The sequence below is a fragment of the Orcinus orca genome, chromosome 7 (assembly GCF_937001465.1).
Source record: "Orcinus orca chromosome 7, mOrcOrc1.1, whole genome shotgun sequence".
In the NCBI taxonomy this organism is placed as follows: Eukaryota; Metazoa; Chordata; class Mammalia; order Artiodactyla; family Delphinidae; genus Orcinus; species Orcinus orca.
In genome coordinates, this window is record NC_064565.1 from 89,918,900 (window position 1) to 89,931,622 (window position 12,723).

At 38.5% G+C, this 12,723-nt stretch overlaps 1 protein-coding gene across 1 annotated transcript in view; it reads left to right on the top strand.

Moving 5' to 3' along the window:
* Positions 1-12,723, top strand: part of PARD3B (par-3 family cell polarity regulator beta) — a 1,037,324-nt gene that overhangs the window by 541,717 nt on the left and 482,884 nt on the right. The window contains exons 8-10 of the mRNA XM_012532519.3: positions 1,462-1,820; positions 4,181-4,320; positions 5,438-5,566. Coding sequence (XP_012387973.1) covers positions 1,462-1,820; positions 4,181-4,320; positions 5,438-5,566 — 628 coding nt within the window. The remainder of the gene's footprint in view (positions 1-1,461; positions 1,821-4,180; positions 4,321-5,437; positions 5,567-12,723) is intronic.

Consider the following 12,723-nt stretch of genomic DNA (forward strand, 5'->3'; position numbering starts at 1 on the left):
TTGTGTTGGGTGGAGGGGCAGTGCTGTAGCTGCTTAAGTGTGGAAGAAAATGAAGCCTTAAGAGTGTATTTCTAAAAATAATGAATAATATGCAAAATTATAAGTATTATCAATAATGATATTATTTTTATATATCACTGTTACCAGGACTTAATAGGAATGCAAGGCAGACATTATTCTCCCTATATTATAGAGGTAGAAATCAAGGCTTATAAAAATTCAATGTAGAGTAGAAATTGACTCCTAGTCAAGGAGCCGACCAGAGGAGTTGGGCTATCTATGTGAAGTCTTCTCCCTCCTCCCCTAACATTGTAAGCTCTTCGTGAATAAAGTGAGGGGGAGCTCAGATAGCAGTTGGAATTATGATTAATTATTATTTGGTGTGGCTGCTCATAATAGAAACCTGAAATAAAGGTAGCTTAAACAAAATTTACCTTTTCTAAGGACAAATAAGTGTGGAAATGGCAGTCCAGAGTTGGAATGGAGGGTCCACCATCATCAGTGAGTCAGGCATCCTCCATCTTTCTGCTTTGCCATCCTTCTGATGCGGATGCTATCTTGAAGCTGTCTCATGGTCACAAGATGGCTGCTGGAGTTCCCTCCATCACTTCTGAGTTTTAAGAAGTAGGAAAGAGAAACAGTAGAACAAAAAAGTTTCTGCCTCCCAGATGAGCCAGATTTTCTCTAACCTTTCATCTCATTGGCAAGAAAGCTGGGAAGAGAGTTGTTTTACCTAGTCATAAGGTACAAGGAGACCTAAGGAAGAAGGAAAGAAAAAGTAGTAGGAAATTTGAGGAAAAGCACAAAGCGCTAAGACAAAAAAGTAAAAACATTAGGGACTCTATAATAGAATAACAGGGAGGGTGCATTTTGGATTGCCAATCCACTGTGATATTTGACACAGCCTGCGTACCTACCAAACGTCTCCGTGAGGAAATGTTTGTGTCAGAATTGGGCTTCTGCAACACAACCCACATTAGGAAAGACCTGTACTTTAGATTAAAGTCTTAAAAGGAAACCAAATGATAATCTGATGGAGACTGTGAAAGATGTTTGTTCCATTTAAAATTAGAGCTTGCTTTTATATTTACTTCAGTAAATACTTCTGGGTAGAATTTCAGATTTAGAAATGCTTAGAAGCTGTGGGTCATTGGACAAGTTACTTAAGCTCTCTGAGCCTCCACTTGTTCATTTTGCAAAATGAGAGCTAATTATACTTACTTAACATGGTTGTTAAAAAGGTTAAATGAGAGAATCGTGCATGTTGATGATGCACATGTAGCCCCGTGTGGTGGCACCTAATGAGCAGGCCATACATGGTAACTAGCATTTAGTCAGCAAAGTCATATTGGTAGTAATAGTGATAGTATCTCCTGTGCTTATGCTCCTGTAGCCGTGAGGCTGGGTGCTTTGGATGGCGTGCTAGGAAGTGGTATCATTATATGTTCACTGTCTTTCAAGGGCTCAGGACGTCTTCCGTCAGGCAATGAAATCTCCAAGTGTGCTGCTTCATGTGCTTCCACCTCAAAACCGGGAACAGTATGAAAAATCCGTCACTGCACCTCTTAACATTTTTGGTAACAATGATGGCGTTTTGAGAACAAAGGTGCCACCTCCTGTCCATGGAAAATCAGGAATAAAGACAGTAAATCTCACAGGAACAAGCAGTCCTGAGGAAGATGCATCAACTTCCCTGCAGCAAAGCAAGAGCCCCCGAGTACCAAGACTAGGTAGAAAGCCATCCTCTCCCTCACTCTCCCCGCTCATGGGGTTTGGCAGCAAGAAAAATGCAAAGAAAATTAAGATTGACCTAAAGAAAGGTAATTATTAAATTATGCTTAATAGCATTCTATTATTGTAACATGTAAAATTGGTTAAGAGAAATGCATTAAGGCTAATTTTGTTAATTCTCCCTTCATTTAATTGAATCAAAGAATAGATTTAAGTGTATACTGCAGTAACTTAAATTTCTTAAAATCATAGTACTTTCTTATTCTTTTTTCTGGAGAGTGTACATTATTTGAAGCAAGAAAATTATAAAGACCTGCTGTGAAATAGAAAGAACCATTACAAACTTGGTAGGAACAGAGTGTTCTTGTATCACAATTTAATACTAAACAGGCACTGAAATTCAGTTGTCTGTTTTAAGCAAGATTAGTGATTTTTGAAGCATCCTTTAGTCCAAGTCCAAAAAGCCAATATATTGTTTCTGGTTCTCTAAGATAGTTGTATACCAGCAAAAAATTATTCCTCAGCAAATATGTAGTAATTATTAATTTCACTAATTCAACAATGCAAATAATTTTTCAAGTATTCTTAATTTCAAAAGCATGTATAACCTCTTTTCTTCATCTTTTTCAACTTTTTCATCCATTTGCAGCCCAGATCAATAAGACTAGATCATGTGTGTTCATAGATATTTATGCAATATTATACATACACACATACACATTCATGAATTTCTGCACTTTTTTTTATTTTGTAACTTCTCCTGATAATCCCTTCCCTCACTGCAACCCTCTGCAACCCACTGTGATTTTCAAGACTCCATTCAAAAGAAACCAAGATTTTATGGATTCTTATCTGAATTAATGGGAAATGTAATGATCACAAGGTAGTTTTAGAATACTTATTCACATATATCTAAAGCAAATTACATGTACCTTTAATTGGGATATAGAGATTATTCTGAAAAACCCTCTGGTCAAAATTTTGTCCTCCTATAAGAATTCTATACAGGGAAGAAAATGTATCGATAGGAGGCACGATTAGGCTTTTTATGTAAATGCATCCCTTGTGCTTTTCATACAAATTGTGCAGCTATGTATAAGACATGGGGTTGAGTGCTTTGAGCATAGATAAATCAGACATGGAATGTGACCTTAAAAATCCATCAAAAAGCCTTGAATGTAAAACTAAAGAATATTACATCCCACACCTGTGTTTCGGGAAGATTAATCTGACAGGAAAAGATATACTAAAGAAGAGAGCATACAACAAGGGCTCAGTCAAGGGTGCATGGTGTCTGTCTGAATATAATATGTATGCCTAAATTGCTGACTGGATGTAGGCAGGAAGAGAGAGGAATTACTGTTATTGCTGAGGTTTTCGGCCAGGGTGGCTTGTGCAATGGTGATACCATTACGAGAAATTAGAATTTTAAGTAGAAAAGGCAAGGATCCGGGTTGGAGAAGGAAGTTCATAGTGAAGTTTAAAATGCTTGTGAAAGAACATGCATGGTAATATCCTGGAGACTGACACCAGAGAGATTAGAGACAAACAAAGTGATGTAAGTGTCATCTGTAGGGAGATGGTAGTTGGAGACAGGAGCATGCCAGGCAAGTCTAGAGGAGAAATTGTTCCAGATCCTTGGGGAACATCTATGTTTATGTGGGAGAACGATGGGTAAGAGAAAGAGTGACAGACATGTTGTGATCAGAGAGGCAGGAAAATAATCAGAAACTAAAAACATGAATACCAAGGGGGGAGTTAATTTCAAGAAAATGTTTGGTGAGAAGTGTCAAAACTAGAAAAGGGGAAAGATCAGAATAGGAAAAATGACTGGATATGGTCATGGGTAGGTAGTTGGTGATGGAAGATTGAAGAAGCAGTAGGATTGACGTAAGGATTCTTTAGGGTAGAGGAATCTAAGCATGCCTTCACATAGAGTGAAAAAAGACATAAACTCAAAGAGAGAAACTGGAGATGCAAGAGAACGGGACAGGAGTAACAGGAACGAGTGATGGGACAATGGGATGCAGTACACAAGGAATGGAAACTCAGGGGGAGGGGGAACCACAGGCTGGCTAGTTGATTGAAAGCCTGACATGTCAGATGGCCTCTTGCTTCTCAGGAAAGTATGAAGTCAGGTTATGGTTTACTGAGAAATCAGTCTCCCAGGTATATGGATAACATGCGGTATTTCTTCTAGGACCTTAGTAAACAAAAGTGTTATATATCTACACTGGCCCTAAATTCACTGTGATACAATCATGGCCTGTAAGGCACTGTAATCTGTATTTAAAACCAGAAAAACTGAAGCATATTTAAAATATTTACTGGAATGTCAGTATTTCACTTATTCTGCATTGGTCTAAGTCAGGTGGATTTAACTCTAAAATCGAATGTAATATTATTCCTGCTGAAGGTGACCATGTGTTTTCCTGGTCTTATATACTAGGACCTGAAGGACTTGGTTTCACTGTGGTTACCAGAGATTCTTCCATACATGGTCCTGGTCCCATTTTTGTAAAAAACATTTTACCAAAGGGAGCAGCAATAAAAGATGGCCGCCTACAATCAGGGGACAGAATTTTGGAGGTAAGAATTAGAATGCATATCTTCAATAAAATCTTTCTTGGTGTTTGAAATAAGTATATAAAATGTATTAAATTTTGAATTCAGTATGTTGAAAACTGTACTTATAGACCAGATAAGGACTTTAATTAGAAAACTGGTTAATAAATAGCCTATCTTTGTAAGTCCTCAATAAGGACGATGATATGGGGCTAAATAATATTGAAAAGTTTTCCCTATCTCCTCTTTCTTACTTCTGCCTCTTAGAGTCCCTGGGGAATTTGGGTCAAATCCACGAGTTCATCATATATTCAGTTAGGGCTAAGGATTTCAAAGTTGCACCCAAGCCCTTGTAACTGTTTCCTTAAACTTCTCCAAGAGTGGGTCAGCCTGTCTCAGGTTGGTCTATGCATATAGAGAAGTATTTGGAATACCCAAAGCAAGAGGCTTTTTTTTGTGTGTGTCATTTATTTTTGTTTGATAGCATCATCTTCTTGGCTAAATATATACTGTCAATTTACCTTTCAAGAAATCATATTCGTTGAAACTGGCTGGTTCCATTGAACTTTCTCATGGCATGGAAGTAGCACTATAGCTTTTTATATAGTTCTAGATCATGATAGAAAATGGGCCAAATGACTAATGTAGCTCCAAATTACAATCTCCAATAATCTATGGTAACCTGATGACTATAATTTTCTAAACATGGAAAATTGTAGAATTACAACAAAAAAACTTACGCCTCAAGAATTTACTGTGTGATAACGGTCCCTTTCTCCTGTTTGTATTCGGCAGAGAATGGTAACAGCTAAGCATTTGAAATCAGCTTCCTTCCTACTTGAGGAATCATTCTCTGGTATCTGTCAGTTTGATTTGTCCTTGCTAAGAATGTGATGTCTTAGGGAAAACTGCTGATGCCAATTACTGAATGTCTGAGACTGTCCAGCACCACAATAATGATGGTTGGTATATTGCTAGCATCATAAACATAGTTGGTTTGGGCTCATGTATTCAGTTTTCATCTTTCCAGAGCTTCATTGATCACGGGAGCCCATTTGCTGCTTGCTTTCAAAAACCATCTAGGGCAGAAGGGGATGGCAAGTGTTTTAATTGTGGCTGCTCATACGATTGCCTGCATTAGGTAAATGGCAGAGATGTCACTGGACGAACTCAGGAAGAGCTCGTGGCCATGCTGAGGAGCACCAAGCAGGGAGAGACCGCATCACTGGTCATCGCCCGCCAGGAAGGAACTTTTCTGCCCCGAGAGCTGGTAATGTTCAGATCACAATCTTACTGAATTTTCAATACAGAACATAATACACTCAGTGAATTCATAATAGCTGAGAAATGAGTTCTAAGTCATGGGCTTCATTTGTTAAAAAAAAAAAAAAAAGAAGTGAATCACACTTACAGTGTTTTGCCCCTATTTGGGGTATCACTGTTTCAGTGATGATGATGTAATGATGCAGTGAGGTAGGTAACTGCAAACAGTGCTTCAAGTGTACGAATTCAAACACCCTTCAAGGAGGCAATTTAACAGTATTTGATAACATAAAATGCACATTGAGTATGTGCTATGGGCTAGGCCCTGTGCAAAACACAACCAGCAGAAATGTTCATGGCCCTACCTTAGTGCAGTTAGCAGTCAAAGGGAAATTAAAATATAACCAAGTATTTAAAACGGTGATGAAGATTATGAAAGCAAACTGCGGAGTGCTACAGTAATATATAACAAGGGAATTTAACCTAGTATTGAAGGCTAGGAAAGGCATCTCAAGAAAGAGAATTTCAAGTCTTATTAAAAATGTGTACCTTTAAAAAAAAAAAAAGTGTACCCTTTGACCTAGTAACTATACTTTTAGCAATTTGTCCTAAACTGATCATCAAAGATGTGGAAAAAATTCTTCTATATTGATTTTTTGTCTCCGGTCCTATTTATTATAGTGATATATTGGGCATGGTACAACAAGAAGGTACTGGTTAAATAAGTAACTGGATTGCTTTCCAATGAAATATAGTAAGTACTTAAAATGGTCTCTGTGAGGAATTAATAATAATATGAGAAATGTTCATAGAATATTATTAAGTAAAAAGTTGGGTATAAAATGACATATGCAGTATGACAAATTACATTAAAAATCTTTTTTAAAAAGCTGGAAGGAGATGCACTCAGATTGTTGGGATCATGAGAGATTTTTATTTTCTCTCTTTTTTTTTTTTTTTTTTTACAATGAACACATAATATTTATTATTGAAATATTTAAGGAGGCTTTAGAAACTTCAAAGGACTTTTATGGCTAATAACAAAGTAGAATAGATGTGGTCAAAGGACTTCTAATTACCCTTTGTTTTTTATTTCCTTTGAATCTATATAAGAAATGACAAAGGCGCATATGGGTAATATGATAGGTTCCCCGAGTTAGATCATCAGAACAGTGAGTGTTGAGAAAATTGAGTATAGTTAACTTGAAAAAAAAAAAGTTTAGTACTGATAATTGCTATCACATATATAAAGAGTTATTGTATGGATTGGAAAGTAAATTTTAGTCTGTTTCTTCAGATAGTTTATATCCATTAATTTATTTATGCATTAATCCAACAAACAAGTTACTGAGCCTGCGCTGTGCACTAACTTGGAGGTTCTGGGGATACAAAAATAATTAAGACTAATTTCCTGTCCTATGTGAGCCTGTTCCAAGACAAATAGTTGGGAGTGATAATGTTACAAGCACTTTCTAACTGTTGGAGCTGTCCAAGATGGAAACAGGTTATTTAGCATACTGAAACAGAACCTGCCTCACCATCTGTCAAAGATGCTCCAGAAACAGTTCTCCTGTTGGTAAGGTGATAAGACTAGATAACCTCTAAGATACCTACTCTGGGTCTAATATTCTGTTACATGTGTTTATATCCATAGTTGAATATACAGCCTTCCTGAACCTCCTCTCTTATATATTAACCCTCCTTAGTACTGGCCAAAGGAACCCCTTCCTTCCATGTTTCTGTACCATGGAGTTTCCTTTCGATCCTTCGTCATCTTTCCCATCATCTTATCCATTTTTCCTCTTGTCCTCTTTTATGCTTTGAGAAGATCCGTGGTAAAATAGGAAAGGGGAGATACACTCCCCACCTCCTTTCCGCTAGTGGGCTCCTCCACACTCAGCGCTTTGGAAGGCAGAATCTTGAGTTATGGCCTCATCTCCTCACTGAAGCTCCCGACTCTTCCTAAAGAGAAATGCTGTCAAAACTCGAAGTCTAGATTTTTTTTCTCTAAATTCAGATGGATTCTTTCCCTCAATCTTTTATTTATCCAAAGACATTGGTCTTTCTCTACAAGGGTCAAAGTGAAAAGAAACAACACAAAAGGGGGCAGCATGGATATATAGCAGGAAGCCCTTACACTTCTTATTTAATTCGTTGGTTGCTGGTGATAAAAGGGGTTAGAAAACCTCAGTAGGACTATGTACTTGTTTCAGGGATAGGAGAACTAAGAAAGAAGTTTTGATTGTGTATTCTTTTGAACTGTGGTCCTGGGAGGAGTAAAATCCTGCGTATAGAGAGAAATATTCCAGGCAGCCCCTAGGCATGCGGAGGAACCCAATAGCAGAGCTCCAGCTAGGAACTCCAACACTCACGAGTCCCTCGTTCCCCATCTAACGGTTAGGTATACCCCTTTTCCATATGTCCTCTAGAATTCCCAACTGCACAGCTAATTCCTTCTTCCTATAAGCTCTCCCAGCCCCCCTTATCCCCACTAACTCCCACCCCTGCCCCCAGTAAGGGGGAAAGGGATGCTGATCTTATTCAAGTTTGAAACTCTGGAAGCATTTTTAGTCAAAGACGATTACATCTAGAAGTTAGCAAATGGAATAATAGAATTTTTGGACTAAAGGGAGCTGAAAGAATCTGTGAGTCCAGCTCTACTTTTATAGCTGAGAAAACAGAGGCTCAGGGTGGTTGAGTAACCATGGGCCATGTGTCCATGGGCCCACAGTCAGCAGGAACTAGATGCCTAGGTTTCTTAGCATTTACTATTGTCTCTGAAGCTCAACTTCTGTCCTTACTACCTGCTGTGTGATCCAGAGCAGATCACAGAATCATTCTGAGGCTCAGTCCTCATCTGTATCATTAGATTTCTGTGACAATTAAAAGAGAGAATGCATGCAAAGCTCTAAGTGTTGCTTCTGGTCAATTGTAAGTACTAAATATGTTAGCTATACTTGTTTCTTCTAGTACATTACCACTTCTGTGGTATTGTAAACACAATACTGTATGGGTATTATGGGGTAAATAGATTTATGCAGGCTTACCTGGGATTAACCACTATTTTGAACCTTGATTGTTTTCTTTTTCATTATTTTAATATGTATTCTGGTATCCAAAATACAGAATTACAGACAAAATTTGTGTAACCCACCAAATTTCCAAGCCAGGCAGTCTGTATATATTATTTCACTCTCATTTAATATAATTTAGTGAAATTGCATTTCTATCCCAGAAAGTGATATCATAGGCCAAGCCCACCAGGGAGCATATTAAATTAATTGTGCGACTATGAGATTATAAGTGAAAATAAATTCTTTGTTCTCATCATTTTCTTTGTTATACAAAATTTGGAGGGCATGTGGTTAGTGTCCATTCTCTTAGAATTCTCTGGCAAACAGTCTCTTTGAAAAATATTTGACTTCTAACTGTTCAAATATGTGGAATATTCTTTGTAACCACAGCAAAGCAAGGGCCTTTGAGGCTAACAAGCACTGAAGTAATGTGGACCCAGAATCTTTGTTTTGGAGAAATGTGGAATAATATTATTTTTCCAGCCCAAATACCTGTCTTGAATGCTAAACAGCAGGAACTCTGCAGGAAGTTTATAAAGAGGTCATGTTTGGCATTCATGGGCTATTTCAGTGGGAAATACTCAGAGTGTGGCACTGGACTATTTGAAAGCACAGAGTAAAGAAGAGTGTGCGACGTGATACATCTTTGTATTTTTCTTTCAAAAAATTGAAGGTGGTATCATTTCAGTCTCTTCTCCCTTATTGTGGTTGATGCACACACTTGACTTGCCACTGAAAATCTGGCAGGATGAAGGAAGGACAGCACTTCCTGCTTTTGTCTTGTTCTATCTCCTTTGAAGAAAACAAACTGTTTATTGGTTTCCTGTTCGGAGAAACTGTCCTCTCCCTTTTGTTAAGCTGTGCTATTTCGTGAGCTCTGTACCCTCTTAACAGCACTGCTCTGCCTATTTTCTGACAGTTAAATCTTCCTTACTTCCTTGTTATCATTAGCTTCCTGTGAAGTCTTAACGCTCACCGCCAAGGGAGCATGTGGTCAGCAGTTCCACAGGAAGGCCCAATATAGGATGGACTCTCGAATGTGACCCTCTGTCATTCCAAAGGCCTCAGCATCCATTTCCTGGTCATTTCTCCTGACTTGCCACATCAGAGAACTGTGCTGAACGCTTGTATTTGCTGGTCCATGTCTTCCTTCCTGAGTAATTGGTTAGTATCACAAGTATAGCAGCACGTTTAGCCAACTTTCTTTCCATCTGTGGCAGTCTGGGTTGAAAATCAAATGAAAGGAATTTATATAATAACATCATTTAATAGCATCATTACTATTTAGCTCTTTCTAGTATTTTTACCAAAAGAACTGTGCTTCAAAAGTAATCTTTCCAGAATCCCAGTCCAGAAGATCCTTTGATGTTCTCATCCCCTTACTGGGTGAGAGTTTATTAAAGAGGTGTTCACATAAGGAACATTTTTGCAAAAGGGACTTTGAGATTAGTGTTGGTAATAGAATCAGAAGGTGAAACTGCTGTATCTGCGCCTGTACTTGAAACAAAAACTATGCTACTTATTCGGTGGTTTCTTTGGTCTGTTCTGTGAGAGACATGGTCTGCAAGTTCTTTTCCATCCCTGATACCTAAAATTATTTTCATCTTGTGCAAAGTGTCAGATAAAGCTCTCTTTCCATTCAGAAAAGATTCTGAAAAACTAAAGGTTTTCTATGTATTCCAGGCCTGTATTTTTAAGAACTTCAGAGAAAGCAGCACTTTATTATTTGCCATGTATGTGCATGTACATGTACATGTATGTGGCTGTCTTCTTTTGTTTACGGGGGAAAAAAGAAGTATTCTGCCATTTCATTGTTAACCTGTTTAACGTTTCATGTTCTGACCTGCTGCCTTATCTTTAAATTATCCTGAAAATCACAGCAAACCCTGGTGGGTAAAACAACCTGAGAAAATTTCAAATGTATTTATAATTTCTACCTGCCACGTTTGCCCGCTATTAAGCACTGGCCTCTGCAAGGGGCAATACCTACATTTCAAGCCAGCAAGTTGCTCCTGCCTGGAATGATTGGGATCCCAAAGTTAGCCATGTTTGTCATGCTGATCTGACCTTCCCTCAGGAACATCGCTTTTGCTGAGAAAAAACTGATGCATGCGTATGTGGAGGCTCCCTTAATAGTTGCTGAGATCGGTGTATTCCAGCAGTACCGTTCCACCAGTCCCGGTAACCACCTTAGCAAATGGCACATAGCCCCAACCCCTTCACGGTTTACTGTATCTTCTTCCTAAGTGAAAAATTCACACCTCAGATGTCAAATTATTTAACATCGTGAACCATGCAAGAATTTTAGCTTGAAAACTTAGATGAACCTCATTTAACTGACATTTTATTCCCTTTGGCTATTTGATTCAAAATGATTCCATGCTTAATTAACCAAGGTACTTAAGGAGGAATGAATATTATAGTGGTTATTTGTGGATAAGTAGCAGAAATTGAAGGATGGTTTCAGAATGATTTTTCTACCTAAACCAAGGGTGCAAGAGTTATGTTTTAGAATTTAAATAATTATGCAAAAACCAAAATGCATTGCTATATTTTATAGATTCTCCAAGTAACTCAGTTCTATGACTTCAGATGGAGTCCTTGCTAAGATACAATCTCCATTTCTGCCTCTTTCTACAGTAATTTCCGTTTCCTTCTTACTGCATTTCTGTTCAACCAGTAGTCAAGGCTCTGCAGCATGGCCTCCAGAATCAACAAGATGTGTCCCTGTCCTCAAGAAACTTCTAGCCCATAAAGAAAAAAGAGTGATGAGTTGATCAAATTATGCAAATAAAGTGTTACGGGAATTCAAAGTTGGGGACCAAAAAACCTTTAAGAACCTAATGGTATTGGAGAAGAATCTTGATGATTGAGTAGGATTTCAAAATGCAGAGCTACGGGGGGAAGGAGATAGCGTCTTCAGATACTCAGAGGCTGGAAAATACAAAATACATCAAGGAGATAGTAAGTAGCCCATCCTGGTAGATTACTGAGCAAGGAGCTATCATGAGTAGTATTGTTTGTAAGGGGTGAAAAGGTATTAGGATACCTGCTAGGATCTGTTGCAGTTCACTAGACTGTAATGACGGGGAGCTTAAGAGCTGGGTTCAGTCAGACCTGGGTTGAATCCTGGCTCTCCTACTGATTGGCTGAACGGCCACAATTAAGTTACTTCCCTGTGCCCCCACTCATCACACACATGGGGATCAGATTTTGTCTACCTTAGAGACTGTTTGTTAGCGTTAAATGAGATGCATGTATAGGGCACATAGAATGGGATTCAGCAAATGTTACTTGTTATCGTTATTGCTCATCTAAATGAGAGAGATTAAGTGCAGAGTTAGGGCTTCCCACTCATTGGGAACAGAGAGGGGTATGGAAATAGAAAACTTTGGCTTTGGCATGTGATAGATGTTAGGGTAATGGAATGAGATATATCAAATCTACCCAAGTTTTGAGTTTGGATCTCAAACCCAAGTTTGAGTTCTTTTACCTAGAGACAGAAGATACATAGGCAGGTTTGGAGAAGAAAACGATTATTTTTGGCCTAGAATTGTGTTCCTTTCATGGATCCCAAGCTGGTCTATGGCCAGTGATCATCAGCATTTTTGCCTTCTCCCTGCTCTCTAGCCATTCCAAACTTTTTTTTCACTTGTTTAAAACATTACCAGTGCCCTCTCTTTGTCAATCAATTGCTGTGAGACTTCGTTCTCCTTAGGACACCCCCGCCCTTCCCTCTCACTGTACAACTCCTTAAGACATTTACTTACAGAGCCTCCTTGAACCCCCAAGTCTGGGTTATGGAGCCTCACTTAGTTTTCCATTTATATTCAAAACTTACCATGCTTCTGAGTCACCTTAAGAACTGTAGACAAATAGCAATTAAGAGTCCAGGTTTGGGAGTCTCATGGGCTGAATCCCTGCTTCACAATCTTACTCAACCTCTCTGCCTCAGTTTCTTCACTTGTCAAATAAGGATGATGATAGCACCTACCTTGTAGGGTTGTTGTGAGAATTAGTTGAGCATGGATGCTAACACGTGGTAGGTGTCGAATAGTATTGATTCCTATTATTTCCCATGCCTGGTGCA